At 44.4% G+C, this 16,883-nt stretch overlaps 1 protein-coding gene across 1 annotated transcript in view; it reads left to right on the forward strand.

Annotated features, from left to right (window-relative positions):
* The window catches only part of PDIA3 (protein disulfide isomerase family A member 3), a 160,953-nt gene that overhangs the window by 82,969 nt on the left and 61,101 nt on the right, over positions 1 to 16,883 (forward strand). The window contains exons 6-7 of the mRNA XM_085644348.1: positions 1,310 to 1,426; positions 1,993 to 2,118. Of these exons, the coding sequence (XP_085500474.1) occupies positions 1,310 to 1,426; positions 1,993 to 2,118 (243 nt within the window). The remainder of the gene's footprint in view (positions 1 to 1,309; positions 1,427 to 1,992; positions 2,119 to 16,883) is intronic.

Consider the following 16,883-nt stretch of genomic DNA (forward strand, 5'->3'; position numbering starts at 1 on the left):
GGAATTTGAAAAGTTGTCTTCAAAATGTATGATGTTTGCAACTCTACATGTTTCGTTATAGTCACCACATCAAAGACTAATCTGGCATAATTTCTTAGTATCTTTTTGTGTCCACCGCACCTTTTTGGTTTCATCCCATTTTGTTTCCCAAAACTATTTATTGAACTAAGGTATACCATTTTTGGCTTTTTTTTTTTTTTTTTCAGCATTACTTCAGTCAGTTACTTTGTGTTTTTTTTTTTTTCTTGCAAGTTGACCAAACTGTTTTCCTTGCTTAGGTGCTGCATCCTTTCAGGAGGTTGAAGCGTATGATCTTTTTGTATTAATGTAATTGTGGTGCTCTGCATGAGTAGTTTGTGATGCTCACTTGTTGACACTTTGGAAAAGGATAACTATCCCTAGGTTTTCTTGGCTTATTAAAATGCTACCTATGCCTTAGCTACTATTGTGCAGGAGTCTTCCTCCCCATGACCTTTTTATCTTCAGGTATCTGGATATTTTGAGTGACCTGTGTAGGATTGTGGTTGTTTTCGAGCCTCCAGGTGGTTACGGCTTGTGTTGAAACTAGCCCAGCTGCTTCACACTCCACACTGGTGCATGTAGCAAGTGCAGGGACCCGTATCGACCGCAAACACATTAACTTGCCCACTTAGCTTCATGGCATTCAAATCTCTCATAGTTGTTTTAAACAAGAAAAACAATAAAAAAATATCATTTACAATGTCAATAGCTCAAAATAATGTCATTGCGAGACCTATTAAATTGTAAATGCTTGTTTACAATAGAGCATTTGTAACTAAGAGCTTCTGTTATTGGTAAAGATGTCAGATTGTAATGCAAACGTGCACCAATCTCAGCCCAAAGTAATCTTCTATTATATCAGTCTCCGATTGCAACTTCAGATATCTCTGAAAATTCTAACCAAATACAAACCTAGAAATGACATTTTGAAATCATTTTTATAAGCACAATGATCATTTAATAGAAATATTGGCTAGGGCTCTGTTCAATATGTAGAAGTGGCACAGTATCTGATCCTAGCCGGTTATGTTTGATCTCAGTGTGTAATCTTGTGCAAATTATTATTTTAATTGTGCCTCACTTAAATTGAAAAATGGAAGCCCCTGGGCACAAGGTAAAATGTTGTATTACGACCTGCTTGAATAAATGGAAATTTGTAAAGTGATGTAAATATTGAGATTGTGTTCAAGAAGTCCTTTATTTCTTCTATTGCAGCTTCTGCTTGATTGACTATTTTGCTTCCTGAACTATACTAAACAAATGGGTTTTTTTTTTCTTTTTTTGTTAGAGGAATTGTCTTGTTTCGACCTGCACACTTGGCCAACAAATTTGAAGACAGCTCAGTCTCTTATGCAGAAGATAAAATTTCCAGTAACAGGATTAAAACGTTCATTCAAGAGAACATGTAAGCTCAGCATTTATTTCATAGTACTTCCAATGGTAGTGATTTCAAAAATTTGGATTTTTTTTTGTACAGCTCTCTGGTTCTGACATTTCTCTGTTTTACATTGTGTTTATCCATACTGATATTTGATTCTGGTCACTAAGCGTTTTGAAATGTACTTTGCAAAGCTGTGCAATTTACTTAGGACATTAATGCTTGTTAGGTCTCGCCTGACCCAGCGCATGCGCTGGTCTGGCGAGAATTATTGAGAGGGCTCCAAAAAGTGCTGCCAGCCTAGAGCTACAGTGCATGTGCACGTCTGCGCGCGCCGCACTTTACCGCGATTACTTTCACTTTAGCGGCCGCACGGCCGCTTGATGTTTGAGCGTGATTGCGATCACTTTCATTTTCGCGGCTGCTTGGCATTGCCAATAGGTCTCGCTTTTGGGACCTTATAAGTATTTAGTTATGCACTTATAAGGTCCCAAAGGCGAGACCTATTGGCTATGCCAATGCTTGTTGTTACATGCCATCTGTCCCTGTAAACGTAGTCTTTTAAAAAAAAAATGTTTTTTTTTTTTTTGCAGTTTGGGTATCTGCCCTCATATGACAGAAGATAATAAGGATCAGATCCAAGGAAAGGACCTCCTGGTTGCCTACTATGATGTTGATTATGAGAAAAATCCAAAAGGCTCCAACTATTGGCGTAACAGGTACATTTTTCGGTTGTTGAAAATCTATCATCTCAGTCAGACTGGAGGCTTTGGTGTTTTTTAGGTCGAGCCTAAGTGCAGTGCGCATGCACTGCTCGTTCTGCGAGTCATGCTGTTTTGGGGTATGCTCTTGAAGCCCCGCCCTCTATCCACCAATATTTGTCATTGGCTTATGTCATTGCCCTTTGTAAATGCTGGCTTCTGATTCGTACATTTCGTACATAAGCTTGTTAATCCCTCCTAAGTACCGCCTTGACTTCACTTGTAACCTCCCATGAGGACTGGCCCTTTTGCTTCTGTTCGGTACTCTTTATGTTGGTGAGCACTATTTTCTTTAATGCTCTTCCCCATTCCACACACTGCATCGTAGCACCCGCCCGCTTTGTTTTAAATAGTAATACATTTTTAGGTCTAGCCTGACCCAGCACATGCGCTGGTCTGGCGAGACTTATTGAGAGGGCTCCAAAAAGTGCTACCAGGCCAGCCTAGAGCTACAGTGCATGTGCGCGGTCGCGTGCGCCACGTTTTATCGCGATTACTTTCACAGCTGCACGGCCGCTTGGCATAGCCAATAGGTCTCGCTTTTGGGACCTTATAAGTATTTAGTTATGTAACTGTTGCATGGCTAAACACTTATAAGGTCTCAAATGCGAGACCAATTGGCTATGCCAATGCTTGTTATTCAAATGCACTGTGGCTGCTGCCGCATTTCCCCACCATCCCATCCCCCCTTCCCCCGATGCCGGGAATGGCAGCAGCTTGTAATGTGTTGGCAGCGTGCCATGCATGCTTTCACTGCGGCTGCCCCAGCACTCCTGGGACGCTGGCAATGGTTGCTGCTTATGTGTTGGAAGCCCGCCATGCTCACTGACTCTCTCTGCATCCGTAACGCTGACAATGAAAGCCAGAGCTCCAAAGGTACTGTTGTTGTTGTACTTATAATTAATAAATTACAACGCATTCATCTCGGGTTTGACCGCACCATGCGCTTTTTATTAACTTTGGCTGCCACTCACACGCCGGCAATGGTGACATTTTGTAATATGTTAGCAGCCCTCTCACTGTGGCTATCACCCCACCCCCCCTTCCCCCAGTCACAAACACCGGCTGCTTCTAATATGTTACAAGCGCGCCATCCTCACTGCTTCTCTTATCATCCGTAACGCTGACAATGAAACCCAGAGCTCCAAAGGTACATTGGTACTGTTGTTTTACTTGGCACTTATATAGCGCACCAGTTTGCTTTCAGGATGAATTGATAAATTACAACGCTTTCATCGCAGAAATGACAAATAATTGCCACGAGGTGAAGTTGATTTGGTCGCCACATCTTTAAAATCTATTCACGCAAGTGTTATGTACATTGCTCTATCACGATGAAGTCATTCAAAGAGAAAACTTGCACTCAGTATAAACGGGGAACATGCTTATCAACCCCTTTGCCGTCAGCGGGAGTGTAACCTGTCTATCCATGTGCCACTTGCGGGAGGTGAATTATTGTGACGTTGTTCCCCTCCCTTCTAAGACTCCCTCAAAGGAAACCATTAGCATACAGCCATTAAACATTGATGTTTAAAGTAAAATAAGTGCAGAGTGAACTATAAGGCGATTCCCTTTCCGAAGTGCTGCAATTAAAGAGGAATAAATCTTATAAACGTCCTTAGCACTCCGATTTAAAGTGCCTCACCCAGTGCAAGGCGCTGTACCCTGTCAGTGAGCCTACGCATGCTAAAGATGAGGGCCAGTGTGTTTGACGTTCAGAGTGAAGTGATTAGTCTGTCACAAATACATCGCTAATAAGCTTCAAGGTATTGACTCCCATAATTTATGGAGTACTCACTACCCACCTGTGTTTCTTGGCGGCAACGCTCAGCTGCATAGGGCTTGAACACAATGAGTGCAATAAGAGTGATCTCTTCAACCTAAGGTTGTTGCAAGACCTGCTTTAGGCCTTTCCCTCGTCCAAATCCTTCCTATGGTGAAAGGGAGGAGCGTCAAGTCTATATACAAGGGGTTCTTTCTGGCCACAAAACGTGCCTTTTCCACTTTTCGGTGCAGATTTGTTCTGCCCGATCTCCAGTGCCACGAGTTCCTCAGCAGCCATGAGCCCCAGAGAAGCCTTCAAGGTGGTGTAGAGTTACCACTTTGAAAAAGCATTTGCAATGCAATAGGTCTCGCATTTTTTAAATTTTCACCTATTGGTATTGTAAATGGCAATACCTTTTTATTGCAGGTAAACACATAAATAAAAGGCATTGTCATTTACAATACCATTAGCTCAAAATCTCGCAAATGCGAGACCTATTGAAGGTAATGCAAAAGCATATACATTAAAATTGCCAATGCTTGTGTTTTTTTTGTCCATCCTCCTCCCCCCACCCACCCAATATCTTATAATCATCCTGATCAATTACTTTCGGGACATTAATAAAGGAAGGGTCCATCATTGCCCTAATGGTATCTGTGAATGAGACCTGATTTCTGTCCATTTTAAGTGTGCATAGCCTAAAATAAATTGCCTTCTATCTTTATCTTGCACTTGGCACACGTTTTCCAGCAGAATGGCAATTTAGCTGGGGATTTTTTATTATAATGTAATGTATGCATGTGTGTGTGTGTATGTATATATATGTATATATGTGTGTGTATATGTGTGTATATATATATATATATATATATATATATATATATATATATATATATATATATATATATATATATATATATATATATATATATAAATTACTGAGTGGTGTTCAACACTTTAGTTCTAGTTGGGACCATGTTACAATAGGAAGAGTTTTTCTAGTTTGCAAATAACTCTGGCGAATCTCCATGAAACTTTAAAAAAAAAACTAAAGTTCATACACTTCAGCTCCTTCCTGGAAAGTTTCAAGGTAATCAGTCAAGCGTGGGCAGAGAAAGGGTATCCAAAATCTCAATAGTCCCATAAATTTTACCATAGGGAAATTGAATAACGAAGCAAAGAAAACAGCTGAACACAATTGCACCAAAATTGGCAGAAAGCTAGATTGTTATCCAGAAAGTTTGCTTTTTGTGGTTTGGTGTAAATCTGTTGAATAGTTTTTGGGAAATTTAGGTAAAAAATGTAGTATATCTGCACAGTTGGGTTTGCGGGAGGCTTGTGAGCATCCTGCAATCAAGCAACTCCAAATAATTGAGTGATATGTTTGGCCGAGGGGGGCTCTTTTCCTCCGTCCACTGTCTTGCTCCCACCGGACCAAACGGCTCTTGCAAACTCCCACGGAGGCTCTTATTAGCTAGCCAAAAAAATAATTAAAGAAAAGGATTGTGGAAAGTTAAAGGTACCCGGATTGCCCTAAACCATGTTTGGTGGTGGGCCCACAGTAGTGCGAGGGAGGACTGCACTATCTCCCGCAAGATGCTCGCAGGATTCGAAATAAGTGAATGAAAGATGGGTTGGCCTGGCGTGCTTGGGTGGATTCTCACTAATGGGTGGTTGGCTATGTGGTCTTAAACCGTGCTCAGCAGGGCATTGGCTGTCTGTAGCCAACCCGATGATGCGCACGGTCGGAGGCGGTGCCCAAGTTAAGGCAGCAGTGTTTTGTCCTGCACTGATGTTTTACTGTACCTTGCCCTGCTGAAGTGTTTAACAAACACGAGCTTCCACATGCAGCAGTACTGGACAAATGAAAACGTATTTAAAGTTTGAGCAATACCCATCAAATTTGATTGTAGAGACAGCTTATGAAAAGACCTAGATGACAGACTTTAGTTGCACAAAAAAGGCTCCGTAGACTTAAGAAAAAAATGGTTATGGCAAAGAGGAAGTAAATGGCCATAGAGAGAGAAGATAATACAAAAGCATATACATTAAAAGTGGCCGTGTTTTCTCAGAAGTGATGTGCTAGAGAGATGGTAAAGAAGTTGAGTAATGTAAACTTCCCCATGCCACAAATGCGATCAAATGGATGTATGTACATAAATATGTAGGTACATAGGTAAGTACGAGTAAGTGTGTATATCCACATCATCATAAGTGCCACACGGAAAATCTTAATGACTGGTGCATCCAAAGTGAGCGTGGCCTCCCAACCCAATTCAAACTACAAGTTCTATTGGAACAAACTGGAGCACTCCACAGGTTCTGCACCGGTAATTTATTTAACACTTAAATGGTGGCGATTATTCAACATACATTTGTCTAGTTTGGTCCCAAGTTTTCTTTTTAATCTGTAGAGCGGATTTTAGATATATTCAGTGAATTCATAGCGCTTCTGGTGAATTGAACCCATTCCCACCAGGTTTGGAAGGAAAGTTTATATGAGTCCTTCCACTTGGAGACCGGTTGTGACTAGTATATCCCATAAGATTAGTCTTTGTTCAGTGCTTGTTTTAATGACAGTGGAAGTATACCTAGTGTAATGGCTGCTGTGTCTGGAGTCCACTGTGTGAAGGATTTGTGATATAGTGCGGTTTTGCTTCTCTTTTCAGATAATACAGAATCTGCCACACGGTGGCTCAACCCCAACGAAGCAGGAAACATTAATACCAAACAAACACCTTATAGAAAAGGGTTTTATTTCACAAAATGCAAATACTCTGTTTTAGAATAAGGCTTGGGGTTTTATTTTACACAATGCTCTCTAACAAAGGCTTTCCCAGATGCCACATGCACACAATTCAAATACACATAGAGATATATTTGTTTATATGCAAGCAATAATAACACACTTGGTGAATGCAACCATTAAATGCATGAGTAATACCATGAATAGACAAGCAGCAAATATGAGAACACTGAGGAAAATATAATATGCTGGATGTCCTGCAAGAGGTCAGAAAGATATATACTCACTAGATACATCAAATGATTACTTTGGATGTGCACCTCCGCTCACTCACACATCACAAAGAAAACGCCTCAAATGATCAAAGCCACTGGCCAAACATCACACTGGCAATAATCAAAACTCAACACTTCACCTGGTGCAAACACTGCATCTTAGCCCACTCCTGACCGGGAATTAAACAGCTGTGGTTTGGAGCCGTCCCCGTTCAGATTCCAAAATCCCGGTTTCTAAGTCCACAACACTCGGCTTTATAATCTCAAAAATACACTGGAATGTTCGAGAGAAACCTCCCCCCGGGCCAGAGGAATCTTACCAGAACTGGCCAGCTTCCAAGCAAGGATTCCAATGGCAGGAAGGAGTTCCCACGTTCACTCTTCAATCTTGCATGTTCCAGCCTTTATCTTGACAAAGCTCACGAAAGCCTTTAAGAGTACATTAAACAATCTCTCACAAAAATAATCCTTGAATGTGATTAACCCAGACAACTTGCAAGCGCTGCTGTGCCCGCAGAAAAATCTCAAGCAAGACAGAGTCAGAAAACAGGATGACCTGAGCCAATGTCAAAGCCATCAGTAAGAACTTCATAATACTTATCAATGTATAACACAATGCACATTTGTGCACAACTGCTTATAGATTCACATTCTTCATCTCTCAATATTCTATAGCATCACATTCTTCATGTCTCCATGTAGAACACCAAGCACATTTCTAGAACACAGAGCACATTTGTGCATCACTGCTGACATCACTGCACTTCGAGACCAAAAAGTACATTCCACACCTCTCTCTCTCCCTCATATGCTATCAAATGCACATCCCACACGTTCTGTTCTTGGTTCTTGGTAAGGCTGTCCTTCTCTGTGACCGCTCCCACTGATGGACTGTGAGATTACAAGAAATAAACTTTTAAGAGAAACGGGCATATGCAAGACAACGTACATTGAGGCTAGGATAAAATAACACACCAAAGTCAATTAAAATAATGGTAGTCAAAGGTCATCACAGGATGTCAGACCACAAGAGCGCCTCTAGCACTAAAAGTGCCACTGATATTCTTCCAGAATTGAGTAAAGGGGCATTCCCAAAGCATGTGTCTTAAGGCCCCTGCTTCCTTCTCGCAACTCCAGCAGTTGTCGATTGTCGGAGGCCTAGTTTATAAAGTTGAGCTGGGTTCCAGTTTGCCATATTAGTAATCCAATAACTGCATTGTACCAGTGAAGGAGTTAGTTGGTGGTGATGTTTCCACCAGTGGATGACCAGTTGGGTATGGTCACATGGGAGTTGCCAGGATCAGCCAGTAGGGTTTCTCATTTACCCTTGATGGGTTTGGTTAGTGCATATTTAAAGTGGGGAGGGGGGGAGATGGATGTCAGATGAGTATTTAGGGCCTTTGGAGGGTCTGGATGGGTTGGCGGTGTACGTCGGACTATGAGTAATTTGATTTTTTAATAAGTGAAATGTCCATGACATTGAGGTTGAAATTCATTTTCAGCTAGGAGAAGGGTATGGGTTCTGAGGGGGTGCCAGTGTCCCCTACCGACGATATGCCCTTTTGTGCCCATTTCTCAATGAAAGTGTTGTACCCTCTATTTTAAAGTTTTCTTTATGCAGTAAGTAGGCTAAGTGCGAGTGGCGCTTTCTGTTGGGTAGTTTTTAGACTTTGTGCAGTGCTGCCCTATGCATAAAATTGTTAGATTATTCATTTACATTTTCTTTTTTTATTATAGATATTAGGGATGCGAGTGATGGAGGGTCTAGCCAGGTCTTTTTCAATGTTAATCCTGGAGGGAGAGGTGTTGGTGGTGGGTAAAAACCATGGTTTCCTTGTTTAGCAAGGAAGGCGTGTTGGTATCTCCTATAACCTGGGAGGTTTAGGCCTTAGTTTTTTTTTTTTTTGAGAGAAGCTTTAGTTTCTTCAAAGCGATTCGGTTTGTTTGATTTCCATAGGAATTCAATAAGAATTGCGTCCATTGTCATAAAAAGGTCAACAGGGACATACTGATTAGAAAGATTAGGTGTTTAATCATCTTAATGGATCCTATTCTTTCCCACCAGGGGACAAATTTGTTAGCCAGTTTGTCGGTATTGTAATTATTTTTGTCTAGTGTCTTTTTGTTTATTGAGGTTCATAGAGTCCTTGAGATTTGAGGCAGTATCCTGAGACTTCGGAGTAGCTATTGATGGTGGGCATGATGTGGGTGAGGGCTGGTTCCAGTTTTTGCAGGCCTGCATAGAAAGGAATCTCTGGGATGAGTGGGTTCTCGTAATGTAAGCAGAAGTTCTAATGTTTGTAGGGAGACTGGCGCAGAGAGAGACTGGCGCAGAGAGAGACTGGCGCAGAGAGAGACTGGCGCAGAGAGAGACTGGCGCAGAGAGAGACTGGCGCAGAGAGAGACTGGCGCAGAGAGAGACTGGCGCAGAGAGAGACTGGCGCAGAGAGAGACTGGCGCAGAGAGAGACTGGCGCAGAGAGAGACTGGCGCAGAGAGAGACTGGCGCAGAGAGAGACTGGCGCAGAGAGAGACTGGCGCAGAGAGAGACTGGCGCAGAGAGAGACTGGCGCAGAGAGAGACTGGCGCAGAGAGAGACTGGCGCAGAGAGACTGGCGCAGAGAGAGACTGGCGCAGAGAGAGACTGACGCAGAGAGAGACTGACGCAGAGAGAGACTGACGCAGAGAGAGACTGACGCAGAGAGAGACTGACGCAGAGAGAGACGGACGCAGAGAGAGACGGACGCAGAGAGAGACGGACGCAGAGAGAGAGACACCCTAGCCTGGTGCCTTGTTCAAGGCTAAATGTGTTGGATAGTTGCCCATTGATATTTAGCCTAGCTGTAGATACTTTATAAAAGGAGAGGATCAATTTGGATTGGGGGGGGGAGGGGAGGCTAGATTGATGGATGTATGCGTCTCATGGATAAAGGCCCACAAGACCTTGTCGAAGGCCTCCTCTGCATCCAAGGCAATCGTGCAAGGACGCTCGGTAAGGTGTGGGTATTTTGGATAACGTGACTAAACAGTCTAATGTGGTCATCGCTCAATTTCCCCTTTACAAAACCGGGTTGTGAAGGGTGGATGATATTTTTGTTGATAGGCTCAAGTCTGAAGGCTAGAATTTTTGCATACGTTTTGCAGTCCATGTTTGTATTATAAATATGTGGCCGTGTTTTTGGGGATTGGTTGGGTCTTTCACGGCTTGAGAAGGAAGAGTAACTAGTATTACAAAATTGGGCTCGGAAGGAGGGTTCTAACTGTAGGGGCGATGCGAGTGCTCTTGGTACCGTGGTAATATGGTTCTGGCAGCCAAGTTTGTATAACTGTAATTTACTGTATACTTGACTTAATGACTTGGCATCAATGTGCTCTTTTCCTCGAAGCGGTTGTATGCATTTGATGTTTCATTTCAGCCATGTATACTGCTATTTATTGGTTTTTTTTAGCTGTACTGTGCTGACATACGACTGGAATTCTCCTTCCCTTCGAGTGGGGCCATGCACTGCTATTGTGTTCTGTTCTGCTTTTGTTGCATAAAATCAAGAGTTTAAAAATAAATAATTGAATTTACAAAGCATAATTAATATTTGCTACAGGTGATAATGCATAGTCAGTTATTGCAAACACTAACCAAATAGTTCTGTCTCTAAGGTGATAATCAGGAAACAATTGTGGCAATAAAGTTAACTGGATTTGTTTTTGGAAGCATTTAAGGTTTTAAATGATCGATCTTCTCGGATTTAATTGTATTCAAATACAACTTCTGCATCAGGTGTTGAGCACACGAAGGACAAAATACAGAGTGCCATCGCTGTAATTGTGTGTGTGTGAAGAAAACAGTAGCAGAACGCTATGACAACCTCTTTAGAGCAAGGGACTGACATTTCACGCAAGAACCCTTTGCGGTTAGGTGGCTTTTTAGGCCTGTCAATGGTATTTAAGCTGTTTGGCTGAAGAAATGCTCCGGAGTTCTCCAGAGCACTGGCCATCGACAGTACTCTTCAGTCTGCACCAAGCGATTGACTTCTAGAGTAGGACATTTAAATCAATAGCAAGAACTATTTGTAGGGTGCAAGAATAACCATTATTTCTGTGTTCTGCCCACCTTCTTGAATGTGGCACGGCCCACGCCTTGAAGACTGAATCGGATAGAAATAAGCTGGGATAATGAGAAGAGGCATAGACCTTACATGAGGAACATAGAGTTAAAACCAAATTGGTAGTGAAGTTAAACTAAAGACGTTCAGGCAAGCACCAAAGCAGAATGGAGCATGATCTTCAAGAAACAATTAAATAAAAGTATAAATAGTGAGGGGTGCTGAAAAGGAACTACTGAAAACCATCAGAGGAAAGACGCAGCTTATCAGTTTTTGTGATTATTTGACAGCAACTTTTGATGTTGTGGTTTGATGTACCATAGGTAATAAAGGGGAGACATTAAATTGCAATTAGACACTTCTCACACAGGATGTTCTTAGTAGAATGGGAGTACAAACTGCTATAAACCTGCAAGTGTGAAAGAATATTGAAAAAAGCGATATAAGTATCAAGAATAAAGTATATGTTTCTAAGGAGATTGAACTAACAGTAAAGGAGAGAGATTATGGGTCCTACCCTAAGCCTTTTCTAGTTGATTCTTCCCATCACTAACCCTCCATCTACTAAAGTCTCTGTAGATTCTCCCTATGCTTGTTGTAGTGTGGAAGCAGTACTCTTAAAAAGCCTTCATAATTCTGTAAGGTAAAGTTGACCTTCTCGAACTTCATACTTTGAGTGGATGCATACTTAATCAACCAGAGCTGCCAGATGCCCCTTTAGATTAATATACACATTAAAAAGCCAGGTAGAATAAAATGTCCTAAATGTCGAGCCCAAAAGTACCAGCTCATGTGCCTTTAGGTTAGGATAACTCTAATAAAGCAGTTGGCACCACACTTACAAAAGAGAAGCTGGTCATTCCACACATTTGTAAGAAATTGAATGCTGTCCCGATACCCAAGTGGATGATTAGTTTGTCTTGAGCAAAGCAATCTTTTGGAGATGCTTTCCTTGAAACAGCAAGTTGGTCATCAGATTATGATTGACCAGCGGAGTGCCTACCAGTCCAAGTTTCATTAGTGGGCTATGTACTTCCAGCTTTTAAAGGATATTTCAACAGGGAGTCTGCTCTTTTCGTAAAAAGAAAACAATACAATTACTACTCCAATGCCAAAGACTCCTCTTAATTTCTAACCTGAAAAGTGTTAGACTAAACCAATTAGTTGACTGGAAACATGGGCCTCAGTTTCTGCCATGGGGCATTTATTGCCTGCTTTGTTTTTCCTGTTTGATAAAATGGCTAACCTCCTTCAATAAAAGTAAATGTTTAATCATTTTTCTGCTATGTATATTGTGAACACAAAAGGCCTGTCGCTGGGTAGAAAACAATCTACATGTTCTAGTGATTTGCCTGTTTGGTGTTTAAAAAAATAAATACAAAATTCTTTGTAGTTTAGTGTTAAAGGCTGTTGAGCGTATTTCACGGTTTAATCTTAAGGTTTTCCTAGTTAATTAAGCCTGTTAGAGTCCAACTGTATTCCATAGAAAGCAGTTTTGCCCACAATGAATTTGCAGTCCACTTTGCTGTTCAATTTATGCTAATTTACGGCTGTAAGAAGATGACCTGCATGACAGTCATGGGTATGGAATTTAATAAAACATCTACTTGTCCATGGGACAGGTTGCTTCATAAATCTACGTGTCATTTAACAAAATCCACTTGCCCCTTTGGTGCCATGTAGTGCAGCGACAAATTATGGCAACAATCGCATTATATGGGACCTTTGATATAGCCTCTCTGATTAGGCCAGGGCTCATACCATAGTAGTGATTGAATACTTGCAAACGTCTTGTTTTGCAAACCTCTTATGTTGCCATGTTTCAGCAGCTATGCATACTGGGGCTAAAGATAGTGGTAAGCAATAGTTCCAGGGTTAGCATGCCTTTTTGAGTTTGTGAAAACCTACAAGCTTGCATGTGTTAAGGGTTTTCAACAATTCTTCTCTAATCTTTTCCCATACTGAGAAATGTTGTAATTTACTCCTGACAATGGCAGATGTAAACCTTCTTCCAAAGTTGGCAATAAAGTGGTTGGAGGGAAAGTGAACTTGCAAACACTCAGATTTTCACATGAGCAAATCTACACATGCATATTTGCTTATGCTAAAATGCAGCTCACAAATATTTTCTGAGTGTACTATTTCTTGTCCTACTTCTGTAAATTCTTGGGAATTCACAAAAGCTGTATAGCTGCACTTAATGCAAGGACATATACCATGGGTGCACTTTTGAGATTTTCTTTAATAATTGCTCCCCTAATTTGGTCTGGCGTTGACCGTGACCATTTGTGTTTATTAAAATTCTCTCTCTCTGTCGACTGGCTTCACTGTAAGTGACAGCATTTTGCTCTTTCACAAGGAGCATATCTGCACACAAAGTAGTTGTGTTCAGTGCCAGTAACTACTGTGGTAGTGTGTGCTTTTTGAGACCAAAAAACAATTTTTGCTTTTGCCATTTTGTTATAATGTGAGGGCCTGGCAGCTCCCACCAATTAAGTTTTACAAAAACCATGTCAAAACAAGTCACACATTGGCAAAACTAAAAAGCTGACCACCAATTTCAGACCTACTGGCTTTGCCTATGCTTGTTTATTTTTGTTTCCCATAATCTTATTGAAACTGGTTACACTGATTTTTCCATTATGAATATTTTTGGGAAATATTAGCATGCATCAACACGTTACTAAATGATGCTGCAAAGAAATGGGACTTGAAATTTGACAGTTTATCAAAATGTTTTTTTTTCCTGCTTTCATTTTTTTATGAACATTTTATTTTAAAAGGAAGGAATCTGATAGACTACTAGCCGCAGATTCCTTAACGTAGAATTATCCCCAGGCGTGAGACTGAATCCAGAGATTTTTTTGCCACAGCATCTCTGCGCGCCGGGGGTGGCACCACGTGACTGCCCTGACGTTGACCGCGGACATGTCAGCGAGGTCACATATGTCCCACCCTGGCGTGCTGACGTCAGTTTCCTTCTTTTCCACGTGCAACGCAGATCCGGAGTGTGTTCCTTTGACCTGTTTTCAGGCCTCTTTTAACGCCGTTGTGTTGGGGGAACGGTGTGCAATGGCCTCACTATTTGTATGTGGTGTTTGGACGAGCACCATGATTCTACGGACTGTGGAGCTTGTCAGCATCTTAAACCGAAGTCCCGGCGGGAGCGCCGGATGAAATTGCTTTCGGCCCGCTTGTCCAGATCGGTCTCGTGACAGCGCCCGCCTCTGGAAGGGTCCAGAAGCCGCCAACTGCAGCGTTATCTTTTGCCTAGGCCCCATGGGCGTCACTCGCCTGTCGGTGAGTCCAGCAGCTTGCCGCCGAGGCCCTGTCCTCAATCTGCAGAGGGTGTGGGTTCATCTCTGGACGTGTGCCCTTGCCACAGTTTCCTGGTGTTGAGGGCCTACGCTACGGCTCTGCAGGCTTCTTTGGGCCCCCCTCCTCTCCCTGGGACGTCCGCAGATCCCTCGCCATGCGGGGGCCTTCTGCGGACTCGCCGGCTGCTTCACCCCCGGCGCCAACTGTTTTGTTTTCAGGTTTTGGAGGTGTGGTGTCGAGGTGCGGCCCTACGGGGTTCCCCTCTTCAACCCACGGCGCACCCGCCCTGCCGCAAAACCCCGCGGGGTTCCCTGTGGTGTCCCTCTGGGCAGGCAGCTGTCTTAACAGATGCCGAGCAGACACCCTTCCGGCGCCGACTGCTTTCCTCCCCGGCCCTGGCGGCGCCGCGGGTGGAGGCCGGGACCCGGGGCAATTCCCCGAGTCCCTCTCGGTCCTCTGCGCAGGCGGCTGCCTTGTCGGAGGTTGAGCCGGTGCTGTTCATTGGCCTCCTCGGCCCCACCCCTTTCTCCTGAGGCACGTGGTGGTTGAAGTCGACTCTGCACCCCTGGTGGACACATCGACGCCAGTGCCCATAGAGGTCTCCCCGGCGCCGGATCAACGACTACTTCTCCGGATGTCCCCTTCCTCTCAGGAGTATTGTTGTCTCCTCTTCACTGAGACTGGACGCCGCATCGTGGCCTCTTACCCGGCGGCTTTCAGGGCGGGTTCTACGCAGTCTCCGCGGCCCCTGGAACCGCTCTTCCGCTCGATGCAGTTGGTTGCCCCGCCGGCTTCTCCACCTTCTCCGGACACCCCTCAGGCCCCTCACTCGTCCATGGGTCTTCCATCCCACAGGGGCTGGCTGTTTCTTCCTCCTGCAGGGCAAGGATTCGGGCGGCTTAGTTTACAGCCTTCGCCCACGGAAGAGTTGCTCTCTTCCCCACGACGCCCTACGGAGGAGAGTGCGGCCTTTGTCCGGGCCATAGCCACGGCTGCCGGCATTTTGCAGATAAGCAACCCGGTCGCTCCACTCCCAACGGACCACTTGTTGGAGGTTCTCCACCAGGGCTCTGGTGGAGGGGAGCGCTTCTTCCATTTGAGGTTTCGCTCAACTCTCTTCTGGGGGCATCCTGCTACAGGGGATGTGGTGCCTCAGCCACTCTTCCACCGCCACGTCCTTCTTTGCACAGCCCAGTCTGCCTTTTATCCCACCCCTCTGCCCAGGGCCCTGTTTTGCAGACTGCTTTTCCTTCCAGGATTGCCTGTCGTACGTGTTGCCCTTGTTCCTGCGGAATGTCTGCTTCTCTGCGTTGTGCCTTCCCTCTTCAGCTGCTGGGTCAATAGCCCGACTTTTGTCGTGCAGTCTCCAGCGTCGTGTCTTGGTGTTTCCACCTTTATTTTCCGATGTTTTGGCCTGGTCCTCTGCCTTGTGTTCCAGGGGAGCTAGGTTTTTTCCTAGTGTTCTCCTGTGTTCTGGTTCTTCTCCTCTTTATCTTCTGGTGGGTCCCACTTCTCTTCATGGGCCGGGCTGTTCCGCTGGGACGGTCCTTCTCTGGGGCTTGTTCTGGGGTTCCCTTGCTTCTGTCTTCGTCTTGCGCTCGGCTTGTTCTGGGCACACTGCTTCTTGGTATTACCAGCCTCCTGCTGCGCACGCCTGGTGGTTATGGTCCGCCTCCGTGGGCCTTGGCGTGTGCCTGTGTGCTCCTGTCCCTTCTCACGTCTGCGTTTGCCTGTGCCGGCCGTTCCTGCCTTGTCCCCTGCCTCGGGTGCTGCTACCTGTTCAGCCGTCCCCTTCGGTGTGTCCTCCTGCGGCGTGCAATGCCTCCGTTCCACCTCTTCTCCTTGGATTTTGCGGGTGGTTCTTTTCTTCCTTTGGTACTTGCTTGGTGCTGTTTCTCCCTCCAGTTTTTCTGGCAGACGCCCTTTGCTCTTCGGGTAGGCTTGTGGTATCTTGGCCTTCCCTTCTCCTTGTTCTTGCTTGCTTACTTCTGCTTGGTGGGGGCTGGGCCATCCTTTGTGTCCCCATGACACATCCCCTGTTGGGGCCCTGTGTTCTTCCAAGCTGGTGAGGTTCTCTCGCAGACCCTCCTCCCCTCTGGGTATGGCTAGGGTATCCTTTCTATGTTCAGGAATCTGCGTCTAGTAGTCTCTATCAGATGTACAAGTTACTTGCCTTCGGTAACAATGTATCTGGTAGAGACTATTCTAGCTGCAGATTCCTTCACGACCCGCCCTTCCTCCCTGTTCTGCAAGGACCTTTCAGCTGGTCTTCTGCACTCTTCCCCTCCCCCCCCCCCCCCCCCGGGTGGTTTGGTCTTCGGCGGGTGCCCTCTTTCCCTTCCTCCCTGGTAGGATGCTTTGTTCTGTTTTTGTTTCACTCCTTCCTTTCTGGTGATTGTGGACGGTAGGTTCATGTGTACTCCTGCATACCTACACCCTGGTTTTCCAGTGTGGGGCCACCCTATAATCTTCTCCTGTTTTTCATTGCTTGGGGTTTCCGACTCCTCTGCAGTCCTTTGG

The sequence above is a fragment of the Triturus cristatus genome, chromosome 3_1 (assembly GCF_964204655.1).
Source record: "Triturus cristatus chromosome 3_1, aTriCri1.1, whole genome shotgun sequence".
In the NCBI taxonomy this organism is placed as follows: Eukaryota; Metazoa; Chordata; class Amphibia; order Caudata; family Salamandridae; genus Triturus; species Triturus cristatus.